Here is a 16,248-nt window from a genome sequence, read left to right on the forward strand (position 1 = left end):
ACAGGTTAAAACCTCTCCGTTCTGGTATCATTCTGGTAAATTGTTTTTTTTGAACAAATTACTGTGCCCCTGCATCTGTTTATAATCTGGAAACTTTAGGAAGGAGATGTTGGCCTGGCATAGGACACAGAACACATTCCTCCAGCGCAACACCGGGGCTGAAGGGGTTAAATGACGAGGGATGAAATCCCTTGAGTTGAGAAGGTTAAGGGGTGATCTGAGCGAGGTGTTTAAGATGATTGACAGAGTCGATAGGGTAGAAGATAGAGAGATACTGTTCCCTCCGGATGGTAGAGGGGTTGTGGGTAGTGGGGTTGATAGCCCAGAACAAGGAGTTGGGGGGGGGGGGGTAAACCTTAAAATGAGAGCCAGGCCGTTCAGGGGCTGACGTCAGGAATCACCTCTTCACACCGAGGGCAGTGGGAATCTCAAACTCTCTCTCATCCCGAAATGCTGTTGAGACCGGGGGCCAGTTCAAGCTCTCAGGACTGAGATCGATAGAATTTTGTGATGTTGAGGGTGTTGAGGGCTACGGAATCAAGACAGTTAGATGGACTGATCAGCCACGATCGAATTGAATGGCAGAATAGGCTCGAGGGGCTGAATGGGCCTCCTCCTGTTCCTGTGTAACAGGCTCGAGGGGCTGAATGGGCCTCCTCCTGTTCCTGTGTAACATGCTCGAGGGGCTGAATGGGCCTCCTCCTGTTCCTGTGTAACAGGCTCGAGGGGCTGAATGGGCCTCCTTCTGTTCAACAGGCTCGAGGGGCTGAATGGGCCTCCTCCTGTTCCTGTGTAACAGGCTCGAGGGGCTGAATGGGCCTCCTCCTGTTCCTGTGTAACAGGCTCGAGGGGCTGAATGGGCCCCCTCCTGTTCCTGTGTAACAGGCTCGAGGGGCTGAATGGGCCTCCTCCTGTTCCTGTGTAACAGGCTCGAGGGACTGAATGGCCTCCTCCTGTTCCTGTGTAACAGGCTCGAGGGGCTGAATGGGCCTCCTCCTGTTCCTGTGTAACATGCTCGAGGGGCTGAATGGGCCTCCTCCTGTTCCTGTGTAACAGGCTCGAGGGGCTGAATGGGCCTCCTTCTGTTCAACAGGCTCGAGGGGCTGAATGGGCCTCCTCCTGTTCCTGTGTAACAGGCTCGAGGGGCTGAATGGGCCTCCTCCTGTTCCTGTGTAACAGGCTCGAGGGGCTGAATGGGCCCCCTCCTGTTCCTGTGTAACAGGCTCGAGGGGCTGAATGGGCCTCCTCCTGTTCCTGTGTAACAGGCTCGAGGGACTGAATGGCCTCCTCCTGTTCCTGTGTAACAGGCTCGAGGGGCTGAATGGGCCTCCTCCTGTTCCTGTGTAACAGGCTCGAGGGGCTGAATGGGCCTCCTCCTGTTCCTGTGCAACAGGCTCGAGGGGCTGAATGGGCCTCCTCCTGTTCCTGTGCAACAGGCTCGAGGGGCTGAATGGGCCTCCTCCTGTTCCTGTGTAACAGGCTCGAGGGGCTGAATGGGCCTCCTCCTGTTCCTGTGTAACAGGCTCGAGGGGCTGAATGGGCCTCCTCCTGTTCCTGTGCAACAGGCTCGAGGGGCTGAATGGGCCTCCTCCTGTTCCTGTGTAACAGGCTCGAGGGGCTGAATGACCTCCTCCTGTTCCTGTGTAACAGGCTCGAAGGGCTGAATGACCTCCTCCTGTTCCTCATGTTTCCGTACAAGCCAGCAGACCCTCCCAAACACGGGGCCTCCCTCTCCCTTGCCTGCCCCCCGCCACGTGACGCGAAGGTTCAACGCCCACCCCCTCTCCACGACCCCTGACCCCCCCCCCCCCCCGCCCCCGCCGGTCATCCAATTGCGTTTTCCACTCACCCTGTTGGCGTACACATATCCCTCCGGCACCAAGAACTCCTTGATAAACGTGGATTTACCCGCTGTGAGGAGAGGAGGTGGAGAGAAGCTGGGATGAGAACACGGTAACGTGGAGGAACAAAGACAGAGACAATCCTGGGGATGAGGGGGCTGTCCTAGGAGGAGAGATTGAGCCTACAATCACTGGGGTTTAGAAAAATGAGAGGTGATTTCGTTGGCCCAGAAATCCCAGCCTCCCCAGGGTGCGCACGGAGTGTGTGCAGTGCCGGGAAAGGCATCGGACGAGCCGGTTTTCCAAACTGTCAAGTTTCTGGCTGGACAGATCCTCCGTACCTCGGGAGCGGGAACATTTGCACGGGAAATATTGCGGGATTTTACCCATAGCTTGGCCAGCAAATTGCCCCTCAATACTCTTGCGCCTGAGGAAAGCAGGCACATGACCGACTGTTACAGGCGTAAAAGTTTTAAAATACACAAAATCATTTTAAAATAGTTATTGAAAACACATTTTATTGTTTAAAAACCCTCCCCACTACGGGAAGTTTATTTTAAACCATAACTTTACTTTTTTTTTTTAAATCTGGAAAATATTTTTTTCAAATACATTAATAACTTTAATTTAAATTAATAAAAATATGTTGTGCGTTTTTTTCTATCTTTTATTAGTGTTTTGGGGGTGTTTCTCATTCATAGTAACAGGAGCTTCCTAGGTCTGAAACTCCTATTGGAAACATAGACAATAGGTGCAGGAGTAGGCCATTCGGCCCTTCGAGCCTGCACCACCATTCAATAAGATCATGGCTGATCATTCACCTCAGTACCCCCTTTCCTGCTTTCTCTCCATCCCCCTTGATCCCTTTAGCCGTAAGGGCCACATCTAACTCCCTCTTCAATATCTCCAACGAACTGGCCTCAATAACTCTCTGCGGTAGGGAATTCCACAGGTTCACAACTCTCTGAGTGAAGAAGTTTCTCCTCATCTCGGTCCTAAATGGCTTACCCCTTATCCTTAGACTGTGACCCCTGGATCTGGACTTCCCCAACATCGGGAACATTCTTCCTGCATCTAACCTGTCCAATCCCGTCAGAACTTTATATGTTTCTATGAGATCCCCTCTCATCCTTCGAAACTCCAGTGAATATAAGCCCAGTTGATCCAGTCTCTCCTCATATGTCAGTCCTGCCATCCCGGGAATCAGTCTGGTGAACCTTCGCTGCACTCCCTCAATAGCAAGAATGTCCTTCCTCAGATTAGGAGACCAAAACTGAACACAATATTCCAGGTGAGGCCTCACCAAGGCCCTGTACACCTGCAGTATGACCTCCCTGCTCCTATACTCAAATCCCCTCGCTATGAAGGTCAACATACCATTTGCCTTCTTCACCGCCTGCTGTACCTGCATGCCAACTTTCAATGACTGATGTACCATGACACCCAGGTCTCGTTGCACCTCCCCTTTTCCTAATCTGCCGCCATTCAGATAATATTCTGCCTTCCTGCTTTTGCCCCCAAAGTGGATAACCTCACATTTATCCACATTATACTGCATCTGCCATGCATTTGCCCACTCACCGAACCTATCCAAGTCACCCTGCAGTCTCTTAGCATCCTCCTCACAGCTCACACCGCCACCCAGCTTAGTGTCATCTGCAAACTTGGAGATATTACACTCAATTCCTTCGTCTAAATCATTATTACTATGAATGAGAATATACTGCACCTGATTGGCTGCCCAGAGTCATGTGACTGCAGCCCCCGCCCTGCACATATGCTGACATGCATGTGCTGCATCGCGCAGTCAGTGGAGGAACTCGCGTGACCACCACCAAGAACACGTCAGTGCGCTTCTTTTTTCCAAAATCTATTTGAACGCCCGCGGGAAGGAGAGACCGGGATTTCTGGGCCATTGAAACGTGTGAAATTCTTACGGGGCTTGACATGAAGATGCTGAAAGGATGCTTTCCCCCCTGGCTGGAGGGTCTAGAACCAGGGGTCACAGTCTCAGAGTAAGGGGTCGGCCATTTAGGACTGAGATGAGGAGGAATTTCTTCACTCAGAGGGTTAGGAATAGGGTGGAAAACTGATTCGGGCTCAGCTGGAGTAATGTGTCCAATTCTGGAGAATTTTGGCGACGAGGAAAGATTGGATAGGCTGGGCTCTGTTTACTCTGGAACAGAGGAGGCTGAGGGGAGACCTGATTGAGGTGAATAAAATTACGAGGGGCCTGGATAGAGTGGATAGGACGGACCTGTTTTCCTCGGCAGAGGGGTCAACAACCAGGGGGCAGAGATTTAAAGTAATTGGGGGGAGGTTTAGAGGGGATTTGAGGGGAAATTTCTTCAGCCAGAGGGTGGTGGGGGTCTGGGGGGGAACTCACTGCCTGAAAGGGGGGTAGAGGCAGAAACCCTCACCACATTTAATAAGAACATAAGAAATAGGAGCAGGAGTCGGCCATTCGGCCCCTCGAGCCTGCTCCGCCATTTAATACGATCATGGCTGATCCGATCATGGACTCAGCTCCACTTCCCCGCCCGCTCCCCATAACCCTTCACTCCCTTATCGCTCAAAAATCTGTCTATCTCCACCTTAAATATATTCAATGACCCAACCTCCACAGCTCTCTGGGGCAGAGAATTCCACAGATTTACAACCCTCTGAGAGAAGAAATTCCTCCTCATCTCAGTTTTAAATGGGCGGCCCCTTATTCTAAGACCATGCCCCCTTGTTCTAGTCTCCCCCATCAGTGGGAACATCCTCTCTGCATCCACCTTGTCGAGCCCCCTCATAATATTATACATTTCGATAAGATCACCTCTCATTCTTCTGAACTCCAATGAGTAGAGGCCCAACCTCCTCAACCTTTCCTCATAAGTCAACCCCCTCATCCCCGGAATCAACCGAGTGAACCTTCTCTGAACTGCCTCCAAAGCAAGTATATCCCTCCTTAAATACGGAGACCAAAACTGCACGCAGTACTCCAGGTGTGGCCTCACCAATACCCTGTACAGTTGTAGCAGGACTTCACCAAATGACCCCCTTTCTGTGCTGTGTAACTCAATGATTAGGACTAAATGTGTGCACACACGTGAGTGAGTGCGATAGAATTGCATAGAACTCTCAGCACAGAAACAGGCCACTCATAGAAACACAGACAATAGGAGCAGGAGTAGGCCATTCGGCCATTCGAGCCTGCACCGCCATTCAATATGACCATGGCTGATCCTCTCTCTCAACACCATATTCCCGCTTTCTCCCCATACCCCTTGATGCCTTTTGTGTCTAGAAATCTATCGATCTCCCTCTTCAATATATTCAGTGACTTGGCCCCCACAGCCTTCTGTGGTAGAGAATTCCACAGGTTCACCACCCTCGGAGTGAGAACATTTCTCCTCATCTCGGTCCTAAATTTCCTCCCCCGTATCCTGAGACTGTGACCCCTTGTTCTAGACTTCCCAGCCCCCGGGGAAACATCCTCCCCACATCCAGTCTGTCCAACCCCGTCAGAATTTTCAATGAGATCCCCTCTCATTCTTCTAAACTCCAGTGAATACAGGCCCAGTCGACCCAATCTCTCCTCATACGGCAGTCCTGCCATCCCAGGAATTAGTCTGGTGAACCTTCGCTGCACTCCCTCTGTGACAGGTATATCCTTTCTTGGGTAAGGAGACCCAAACTGCGCACAATACTCCAGGTGTGGTCTCACCAAGGCTCTGTATAACTGGAGTAAGACCTCCTTACATTCGGCCCAACTGATCCGTGCCGGTGTTTATGGTCCACACCAGCCTCCTCCCACCTCGAGTTCACCTCACCCCATCAGCATTATTGACAAGATGTCGTATCAGGGGACTGTGGCTCTGAAAGCAGGTCACTTTCGCACTGACGGACCGGCGCCTTCAGGCTAAACCAACAGCCAGGATTTATTCACAAGGCGGGTGATTACACAGAAGTGGGATGGAAACCGTCGCCTTTGCCAAACCAGTGAAACGGTCACCAAATTTAAGCAAGACGGAGTGAAAAAAACCCCAGTTCCAGGTGGGGGCTGGGAGGGGGCGCGGAGATAGGGGGAACGGAAAAGCGAGCGGGAACGCGTGCAAACTCACAGCCGGGGAAGCCAACCGCCACGACCACCTCGGATCTGGGCGACGTGAGGGAAGCTGAAGAAGGCTCATACTGCGGGATGCTGAGGTCAAGATTCCTCTGAGGGGGAGAGAGAGGGGGGGAAGAGAGAGAGAGAGAGAGAGAGGCAGATGGTTAGTACACATAGGAAGACGACAGCAAAACAAACGCGAGCACAGTCAGAATCTCCTTCGTCATTTACACAGGAACAGGAGGAGACCCATTCGGCCCCTCGAGCCTGTTACACAGGAACAGGAGGAGGCCCATTCAGCCCCTCGAGCCTGTTACACAGGAACAGGAGGAGGCCCATTCAGCCCCTCGAGCCTGTTACACAGGAACAGGAGGAGGCCCATTCAGCCCCTCGAGCCTGTTACACAGGAACAGGAGGAGGCCCATTCAGCCCCTCGAGCCTGATACACAGGAACAGGAGGAGGCCCATTCAGTCCCTCGAGCCTGTTACACAGGAACAGGAGGAGGCCCATTCAGTCCCTCGAGCCTGTTACACAGGAACAGGAGGAGGCCCATTCAGCCCCTCGGGCCTGTTACACAGGAACAGGAGGAGGCCCATTCAGCCCCTCGGGCCTGTTACACAGGAACAGGAGGAGGCCCATTCAGCCCCTCGAGCCTGTTACACAGGAACAGGAGGAGGCCCATTCAGCCCCTCGAGCCTGTTACACAGGAACAGGAGGAGGCCCATTCAGCCCCTCGAGCCTGTTACACAGGAACAGGAGGAGGCCCATTCAGCCCCTCGAGCCTGATACACAGGAACAGGAGGAGGCCCATTCGGCCCCTCGAGCCTGTTACACAGGAACAGGAGGAGGCCCATTCAGCCCCTCGAGCCTGTTACACAGGAACAGGAGGAGGCCCATTCAGCCCCTCGAGCCTGTTACACAGGAACAGGAGGAGGCCCATTCAGCCCCTCGAGCCTGTTACACAGGAACAGGAGGAGGCCCATTCAGCCCCTCGAGCCTGTTACACAGGAACAGGAGGAGGCCCATTCAGCCCCTCGAGTCTGTTACACAGGAACAGGAGGAGGCCCATTCAGCCCCTCGAGCCTGTTACACGGGAACAGGAGGAGACCCATTCAGCCCCTCGAGCCCGTTACACAGGAACAGGAGGAGGCCCATTCAGCCCCTCGAGCCTGTTACACGGGAACAGGAGGAGGCCCATTCAGCCCCTCGGGCCTGTTACACAGGAACAGGAAGAGGCCCATTCAGCCCCTCGAGCCTGTTACACAGGAACAGGAGGAGGCCCATTCAGCCCGTGGAGCCTGTTACACAGGAACAGGAGGAGGCCCATTCAGCCCCTCGAGCCTGTTACACGGGAACAGGAGGAGGCCCATTCAGCCCCTCGGGCCTGTTACACAGGAACAGGAAGAGGCCCATTCAGCCCGTGGAGCCTGTTACACAGGAACAGGAGGAGGCCCATTCAGCCCCTCGAGCCTGTTACACAGGAACAGGAGGAGGCCCATTCAGCCCCTCGAGCCTGTTACACAGGAACAGGAGGAGGCCCATTCAGCCCCTCGAGCCTGTTACACAGGAACAGGAGGAGGCCCATTCAGCCCCTCGGGCCTGTTACACAGGAGCAGGAGGAGGCCCATTCGGCCCCTCGAGCCTGTTACACAGGAACAGGAGGAGGCCCATTCAGCCCGTGGAGCCTGTTACACAGGAACAGGAGGAGGCCCATTCAGCCCCTCGGGCCTGTTACACAGGAACAGGAGGAGGCCCATTCAGCCCCTCGAGCCTGTTACACAGGAACAGGAAGAGGCCCATTCAGCCCCTCGAGCCTGTTACACAGGAACAGGAGGAGGCGCATTCAGCCCCTCGAGCCTGTTACACAGGAACAGGAGGAGGGCCCATTCAGCCCCTCGAGCCTGTTACACAGGAACAGGAGGAGGCCCATTCAGCCCCTCGAGCCTGTTACACGGGAACAGGAGGAGGCCCATTCAGCCCCTCGGGCCTGTTACACAGGAACAGGAGGAGGCCCATTCAGCCCCTCGAGCCTGTTACACAGGAACAGGAGGAGGCCCATTCAGCCCCTCGAGCCTGTTACACAGGAACAGGAGGAGGCCCATTCAGCCCCTCGAGCCTGTTACACAGGAACAGGAGGAGGCCCATTCAGCCCCTCGGGCCTGTTACACAGGAACAGGGCCATTCAATGAGATCACGACCGATCTGTAGCCTTTGCTCCTCATCCCTCGATAACCTTGTCTGGCAAAAATCTAGCGATCTCAGATTTGGAATGATGAATTGAGCGAGCATCTGCTGCTTATTGTGGGTGAGAGTTGCACAATCGACCAGCCTTGGTGTTAGGAATTATTTCCTGACTTGCCTCCTGAATGGCCCTGCTTTGATTTAAAACTGATATCACCTTGTCTGAGACTCACCCACCAGTGTCACAAGTTTCTCTCTATCTACCCTGTCAATATCATCATCGCATCGCGATTTGTGGGAGCTTGCTGTGCGCAAATTGACAGCTGAGTTTCCCACATTACAGAGGGTAAGTCAGCCGTGGCCCAGTTGGATGCACTCTCTCTGAGTCAGACATGCGTGGCTTCAAGTCCCACTTGAGCTCAGAAATCTAGGCTAATCCACCAGTGCACTCCCTCAGTACTGCCCTTCCGACAGTGCGGCACTCCCTCAGTACTGCCCCTCCGACAGTGCGGTGCTCCCTCAGTACTGCCCCTGCGACAGTGCGGCGCTCCCTCAGTACTGCCCCTCCGACAGTGCGGCACTCCCTCAGTACTGCCCCTGCGACAGTGCGGGGCTCCCTCAGTACTGCCTCTCCGACAGTGCGGCACTCCCTCAGTACTGCCCCTCCGACAGTGCGGCGCTCCCTCTCAGTACTGCCCCTCCGACAGTGCGGCGCTCCCTCAGTACTGCCCCTCCGACAGTGCGGCACTCCCTCAGTACTGCCCCTCCGACAGTGCGGCGCTCCCTCTCAGTACCGCCCCTCCGACAGTGCGGCACTCCCTCAGTACTGCCCCTCCGACAGTGCGGCGCTCCCTCTCAGTACCGCCCCTCCGACAGTGCGGCACTCCCTCAGCACCGCCCCTCCGACAGTGCGGAGCTCCCTCAGTACTGCCCCTCCGACAGTGCGGCGCTCACTCAGTACTGCCCCTCCGACAGTGCGGGGCTCCCTCAGTACTGCCCCTCCGACAGTGCAGCGCTCCCTCAGTACTGCCCCTCCGACAGTGCGGCACTCCCTCAGTACTGCCCCTCCGACAGTGCGGCGCTCCCTCAGTACCGCCCCTCCGACAGTGCGGCGCTCCCTCAGTACATCACTGGGACTGTCAGCCTAGATTTTTGTGCTCAAGTCCCTGGAGTGGGACTTAAACCCACAACCTTCTGACTCAGAGGCGAGAGCGAGTGCTATCGACACGAGCCTGACTCCATCGTCACTCCATACCCGACGACCTCCTGACCCTCCACCCTTAAATATTCCGATTTACCGGGTCAAATTCCGGGAGCTGGAAAGGTGGCTTCTTCCATCCCATGAAGAACTCCTCTGGAGTGTAGAACGTGAGTCCGGCATTGAGGGAAAACTGTGGGCAAAAAGAGCAAGCAGGTTAGAGAGAGTTGTCTCCCATAAACGAGACCACACTGACAACCGACCAGGTTTAATCCAGGTTTACGATCGTGCGCGGCGGGGTGCTACGTGCCACGGACAGTGCCAGAATTCTGTTACCAGTCTATCGCTGCACGAGAAATCCTTCTTCTTCCGATCTGGGGCCCAGTTCGCTGGTCGTCCGGCTGCGTCTGCAGAGAACAAACACAAGGGGGCGGTGTTCAGTCGAGCAGTTGGACCTGGACGGGCAGTACTGAGGGAGTGCCGCACTGTCGGAGGGGCAGTACTGAGGGAGAGCCGCACTGTCGGAGGGGCAGTACTGAGGGAGCACTGCACTGTCGGAGGGGCAGTACTGAGGGAGTGCCGCACTGTCGGAGGGGCAGTACTGAGGGAGAGCCGCACTGTCGGAGGGGCAGTGCTGAGGGAGAGCCGCACTGTCGGAGGGGCAGTACTGAGGGAGTGCCGCACTGTCGGAGGGGCAGTACTGAGGGAGCGCCGCACTGTCGGAGGGGCAGTACTGAGGGAGTGCCGCACTGTCGGAGGGGCAGTACTGAGGGAGCGCCGCACTGTCGGAGGGGCAGTACTGAGGGAGTGCCGCACTGTCGGAGGGGCAGTACTGAGGGAGTGCCGCACTGTCGGAGGGGCCGTACTGAGGGAGTGCCGCACTGTCGGAGGGGCAGTACTGAGGGAGTGCCGCACTGTCGGAGGGGCCGTACTGAGGGAGTGCCGCACTGTCGGAGGGGCCGTACTGAGGGAGTGCCGCACTGTCGGAGGGGCAGTACTGAGGGAGCGCCGCACTGTCGGAGGGGCCGTACTGAGGGAGTGCCGCACTGTCGGAGGGCAGTACTGAGGGAGTGCCGCACTGTCGGAGGGCCAGTACTGAGGGAGTGCCGCACTGTCGGAGGGGCAGTACTGAGGGAGTGCCGCACTGTCGGAGGGGCAGTACTGAGGGAGCGCCGTACTGTCGGAGGGGCAGTACTGAGGGAGTGCCGCACTGTCGGAGGGCAGTACTGAGGGAGTGCCGCACTGTCGGAGGGGCAGTACTGAGGGAGCGCCGCACTGTCGGAGGGGCGGTACTGAGGGAGTGCCGCACTGTCGGAGGGCAGTACTGAGGGAGTGCCGCACTGTCGGAGGGGCAGTACTGAGGGAGTGCCGCACTGTCGGAGGGGCAGTACTGAGGGAGCGCCGCACTGTCGGAGGGGCAGTACTGAGGGAGCGCCGCACTGTCGGAGGGGCAGTACTGAGGGAGTGCCGCACTGTCGGAGGGGCAGTACTGAGGGAGTGCCGCACTGTCGGAGGGGCAGTACTGAGGGAGTGCCGCACTGTCGGAGGGGCAGTACTGAGGGAGCGCCGCACTGTCGGAGGGGCAGTACTGAGGGAGCGCCGCACTGTCAGAGGGGTATTACTGAGGGAGCGCCGCACTGTCGGAGGGGCAGTACTGATGGAGTGCCGCACTGTCGGAGGGGCAGTACTGAGGGAGCGCCGCACTGTCAGAGGGGCATTACTGAGGGAGCGCCGCACTGTCGGAGGGGCAGTACTGAGGGAGCCCCGCACTGTCGGAGGGGCAGTACTGAGGGAGCGCCGCACTGTCGGAGGGGCAGTACTGAGGGAGTGCCGCACTGTCGAAGGGGCAGTACTGAGGGAGTGCCGCACTGTCGGAGGGGCAGTACTGAAGGAGTGCCGCACTGTCGGAGGGGCAGTACTGAGGGAGTGCCGCACTGTCGGAGGGGCAGTACTGAGGGAGCGCCGCACTGTCGGAGGGGCAGTACTGAGGGAGCGCCGCACTGTCGGAGGGGCAGTACTGAGGGAGCGCCGCACTGTCGGAGGGGCAGTACTGAGGGAGCCCCGCACTGTCGGAGGGGCAGTACTGAGGGAGTGCCGCACTGTCGGAGGGGCAGTACTGAGGGAGCCCCGCACTGTCGGAGGGGCAGTACTGAGGGAGCGCCGCACTGTCGGAGGGGCAGTACTGAGGGAGCCCCGCACTGTCGGAGGGGCAGTACTGAGGGAGCCCCGCACTGTCGGAGGGGCAGTACTGAGGGAGCCCCGCACTGTCGGAGGGGCAGTACTGAGGGAGCGCCGCACTGTCGGATGCAGATTGAATAGTAACTTTCAATTGGGGAGTTGGATAAATGCTTGAAAGGGGAAAAGTTGCAGAGCTGTGAGGAAAAAGCGGGGGGAATGTGGGATTCATTGCACAGCTCGACCGAAGAGTTTCGTGATTTCTGTCCTGTTAATGTCTGTCGCCCCCTAGTGAGACATCTATTCGCAGCCTGAACAGAAACCTTACCTCCAACGTAGAAAGATGACTCAAGGTCGATCTTCACTCCCTCGTTACCCTGAGAAAACAACACACAGGGTGAGACACAGAAAGACCGACATTTATATCGTCCTTTTGCTGCATTGGAACATCGCCAAGCACTTTACAACAACTGCATTTATATAGCGCCGATAACGTAGTGAAATGTCCCCAGGCACTTGTCAGGAGTGTTCTGAGATACAAATTTGACCCCGAGCCGCATTAAGTAGCAATTAGGGCAGGTTTGGTCAAAGAGGTCGGTTTTAAGGAACGTTTTGAAGGAGGGGAGAGAGGTAGAGAGGCGGAGAGGTTTAGGGAGGGAGTTCCAGGGCTTGGGGCCCAGGTAACAGAAGGCACGGCCACCGATGGTGGAGCGATTATAATCAGGGATGGTCAGGAGGGCAGAATTAGAGGAGCGCAGACATCTCGGGGGGTTGTGGGGCTGGAGGTTACAGAGATAGGGAGGGGTGTAGGGGCTGGAGGAGGGTACAGAGATAGGGAGGGATGTAGGGGCTGGAGGAGTTTACAGAGATAGGGAGGGGTGTAGGGGCTGGAGGAGGTTACAGAGATAGGAAGGGGTGTAGGGGCTGGAGGAGATTACAGAGATAGGGAGGGGTGTAGGGGCTGGAGGAGGTTACAGAGATAGGGAGGGGTGTAGGGGCTGGAGCAGGTTACAGAGATCGGGAGGGGTGTAGGGGCTGGAGGAGGTTACAGAGATAGGGAGGGGTGTAGGGGCTGGAGGAGTTTACAGAGATAGGGAGGGGTGTAGGGGCTGGAGGAGGTTACAGAGATAGGGAGGGGTGTAGGGGCTGGAGGAGGTTACAGAGATAGGGAGGGGTGTAGGGGCTGGAGGAGGTTACAGAGATAGAGAGGGGTGTAGGGGCTGGAGGAAGTTACAGAGATAGGGAGGGGTGTAGGGGCTGGAGGAGGTTACAGAGATAGGGAGGGGTGTAGGGGCTGGAGGAGGTTACAGAGATAGGGAGGGGTGTAGGGGCTGGAGGAGGTTACAGAGATAGGAAGGGGTGTAGGGGCTGGAGGAGGTTAGAGAGATAGGGAGGGGTGTAGGGGCTGGAGGAGGTTACAGAGATAGGGAGGGGTGTAGGGGCTGGAGGAGGTTACAGAGATAGGGAGGGGTGTAGGGGCTGGAGGAGGTTACAGAGATAGGGAGGGGTGTTGGGGTTGGAGGAGTTTACAGAGATAGGGAGGGGTGTAGGGCTGGAGGAGGTTACAGAGATAGGGAGGGGTGTAGGGGCTGGAGGAGGGTACAGAGATAGGGAGGGGTGTAGGGGCTGGAGGAGGTTACAGAGATAGGGAGGGGTGTAGGGCCATGGAGGGATTTGTAAACAAGAATGAGAATTTTGAAATCGAGGCGTTGCTTGACAGGGGGCCAATGTAGGTCAGCGAGCACAGGTAATGGGTGAGCGGACTCAGTGCGAGTTAGGACACGGGGCAGTGAGCACAGGGGGTGATGGGTGAGTGGGACTCGGTGTGAGTTAGGACACGGGGCAGTGAGCACAGGGGGTGATGGGTGAGTGGGACTCGGTGTGAGTTAGGACACGGGGCAGTGAGCACAGGGGGTGATGGGTGAGTGGGACTGGGTGTGAGTTAGGACACGGGGCAGTGAGCACAGGGGGTGATGGGTGAGTGGGACTCGGTGCGAGTTAGGACACGGGGCAGTGAGCACAGGGGGTGATGGGTGAGTGGGACTGGGTGTGAGTTAGGACACGGGGCAGTGAGCACAGGGGGTGATGGGTGAGTGGGACTGGGTGTGAGTTAGGACACGGGACAGTGAGCACAGGGGGTGATGGGTGAGTGGGACTGGGTGTGAGTTAGGACACGGGGTCAGTGAGCACAGGGGGTGATGGGTGAGTGGGACTCGGTGCTAGTTAGGACACGGGGCAGTGAGCACAGGGGGTGATGGGTGAGTGGGACTTGGTGTGAGTTAGGACACGGGGCAGCCAAGTTTTGGATCACCTCTTGTTTACGTCGGGTAGAATGTGGGAGTGTACTTTGTGTGGTTACTGTTGTAATGTGAGAAATGCGGCAGCCAATTTGCGCACAGCAAGCTCCCACACACAGCAATGTGATAATGACCTGATAATCAGTTTTTGTGATGTTGATTGAGGGATAAATATTGGCCCCAGAACACCGGGGAGAACTCCCTCAGTGCTGCCCCTCCGACAGTGCGGCGCTCCCTCAGTGCTGCCCCTCCGACAGTACGGCGCTCCCTCAGTACTGCCCCTCCGACAGTGCGGCTCTCCCTCAGTGCTGCCCCTCCGACAGTGCGGCGCTCCCTCAGTACTGCCCCTCCGACAGTGCGGCACTCCCTCAGTACTGCCCCTCCGACAGTACGGCGCTCCCTCAGTACTGCTCCTCCGACAGTGCGGTGCTCCCTCAGTGCTGCCCCTCCGACAGTGCGGCGCTCCCTCAGTACTGCCCCTCCGACAGTGCGGCGCTCCCTCAGTGCTGCCCCTCCGACAGTGCGGCGCTCCCTCAGTACTGCCCCTCCGACAGTGCGGCGCTCCCTCAGTACCGCCCCTCCGACAGTGCGGCGCTCCCTCAGTACTGCCCCTCCGACAGTGCGGCGCTCCCTCAGTACTGCCCCTCTGACAGAGCGGCGCCCCCTCAGCACTGCAATCGAGTGTCGGCCTAGATTTTTGTGCTCAAGTCCCTGGAGTGGGACTTGAACCCACAACCTCCTGACTCAGAGGCGAGAGTGTGTGTGCTACTCACTGAGTCACGGTTGATCGGGTGGCATTGGAGACACAGATTACACTGACACACCGCACTGTCTGAGCATGTGTGTATGTGTGTGTGTGTGTCTGTGGACGGGAGCGTGGGCCGGTACAGCAGGAGCGGCGAGGTCGGGGCGAAGGAGCGGCGAGAGATCGTGGCGGGACGTGATCGGGGGCCCGGGAGAGCCGAGGGGCCCCAGGGGCAGCACGGGGCCCAGCCCACACATGTGTGCGATATGTGGGCGCACTGGGTCCGTGCAGCAGAGCTGGTCTCCAGTCGTCCTGGTTAACCCTTGCCCCTGGACCCAGGCCTCGCTCTGTCAAGCCCCGTGTGGTGGCTGGTGTACAACGGTCACCCCACGTTAAAACAATCCACCCACAGGCATCGTCCACCCTTCAGAATGTAGTTCGGGATCCGGAATATTAGGTCCTTCACTGTAACACCTGGGAACTGTTTGACGTGGAAGCTAGTCATCCTGGATTGGAGGGACCGCCGATGACAATGCCAAGTCGGGGATAACTGTACATAATCGCGTCTCGACACCGGTCTCGAGTACCTGTTCCCGGAAGTGATCCAGCATGCCGAGCATCGGTTTACGGTAGAATCCCAATCCAGTCGCAACGTAGACCTGGAGGGAAGGGGAGCGAGACTGTCACAAAGTAGTTACAGCACAGAAACAGGGCAGTCGGCCCCACTGCTCTCCTCACACCCCCTCTTATTCCCATCTCCCCCGTGTGTTTATCCAGCTCCCCCTTAAACGCATCGATACTATTCGCCTCAACCCCTCCCTGTGGCAGCGAGTTCCACATTCTCACCCCTCTCTGGGTAAAGAAGTTTCTCCTGAATTCCCCCGTTGGGTTTATCAGTGACTGTCTGATATTGGTGGCCCCCTGGTTCCGGTCTTCCCCCACAAGTGGAAATATCTTCTCTACGTTTACCCAATCGAACCCCTTCCTAATCTTAAACACCTCTATCAGGGTCACTCCTCAGCCTTCTCTTGTCCAGAGAAAACAGCCCCAGCACGTTCAATCTTTCCAGATAGCAGAACTATCATTCCATTTTCTGCACCTTCTCCAGTCTCTCTATATCCCTTTTGTAATATGGAGACCAGAACTGTGCACAGTGCTCCCAGTGTGATATGGAGACCAGAACTGTGCACAGTGCTCCCAGTGTGATATGACCAGAACTGTGCACAGTGCTCCCAGTGTGATATGGAGACCAGAACTGTGCACAGTGCTCCCAGTGTGATATAACCAGAACTGTACACAGTGCTCCCAGTGTGATATGACCAGAACTGTGCACAGTGCTCCCAGTGTGATATGGAGACCAGAACTGTGCACGGTGCTCCCAGTGTGATATAACCAGAACTGTACACAGTGCTCCCAGTGTGATATGACCAGAACTGTGCACAGTGCTCCCAGTGTGATATGGAGACCAGAACTGTGCACAGTGCTCCCAGTGTGATATAACCAGAACTGTATACAGTGCTCCCAGTGTGATATGACCAGAACTGTGCACAGTGCTCCCAGTGTGATATGGAGACCAGAACTGTGCACGGTGCTCCCAGTGTGATATGACCAGAACTGTGCACAGTGCTCCCAGTGTGATATGACCAGAACTGTGCACAGTGCTCCCAGTGTGATATGACCAGAACTGTGCACAGTGCTCCCAGTGTGATATGAC

General features: G+C 56.6%; 1 protein-coding gene across 2 annotated transcripts in view; it reads right to left on the reverse strand.

Moving 5' to 3' along the window:
* pnkp (polynucleotide kinase 3'-phosphatase) overlaps positions 1 to 16,248 on the reverse strand; it is a 54,921-nt gene that overhangs the window by 6,400 nt on the left and 32,273 nt on the right. The window contains exons 8-13 of one of the 2 annotated variants that reach the window (XM_070866656.1): positions 15,122 to 15,193; positions 11,821 to 11,869; positions 9,654 to 9,724; positions 9,418 to 9,510; positions 5,951 to 6,047; positions 1,850 to 1,911 (exon numbers count right to left, since the gene is read on the reverse strand). In XM_070866656.1, coding sequence (XP_070722757.1) covers positions 1,850 to 1,911; positions 5,951 to 6,047; positions 9,418 to 9,510; positions 9,654 to 9,724; positions 11,821 to 11,869; positions 15,122 to 15,193 — 444 coding nt within the window. The remainder of the gene's footprint in view (positions 1 to 1,849; positions 1,912 to 5,950; positions 6,048 to 9,417; positions 9,511 to 9,653; positions 9,725 to 11,820; positions 11,870 to 15,121; positions 15,194 to 16,248) is intronic. The other variant, XM_070866657.1, reaches the window with a different exon arrangement.

Source organism: Pristiophorus japonicus, chromosome 23 (genome assembly GCF_044704955.1).
Source record: "Pristiophorus japonicus isolate sPriJap1 chromosome 23, sPriJap1.hap1, whole genome shotgun sequence".
NCBI classification, from domain to species: Eukaryota; Metazoa; Chordata; class Chondrichthyes; family Pristiophoridae; genus Pristiophorus; species Pristiophorus japonicus.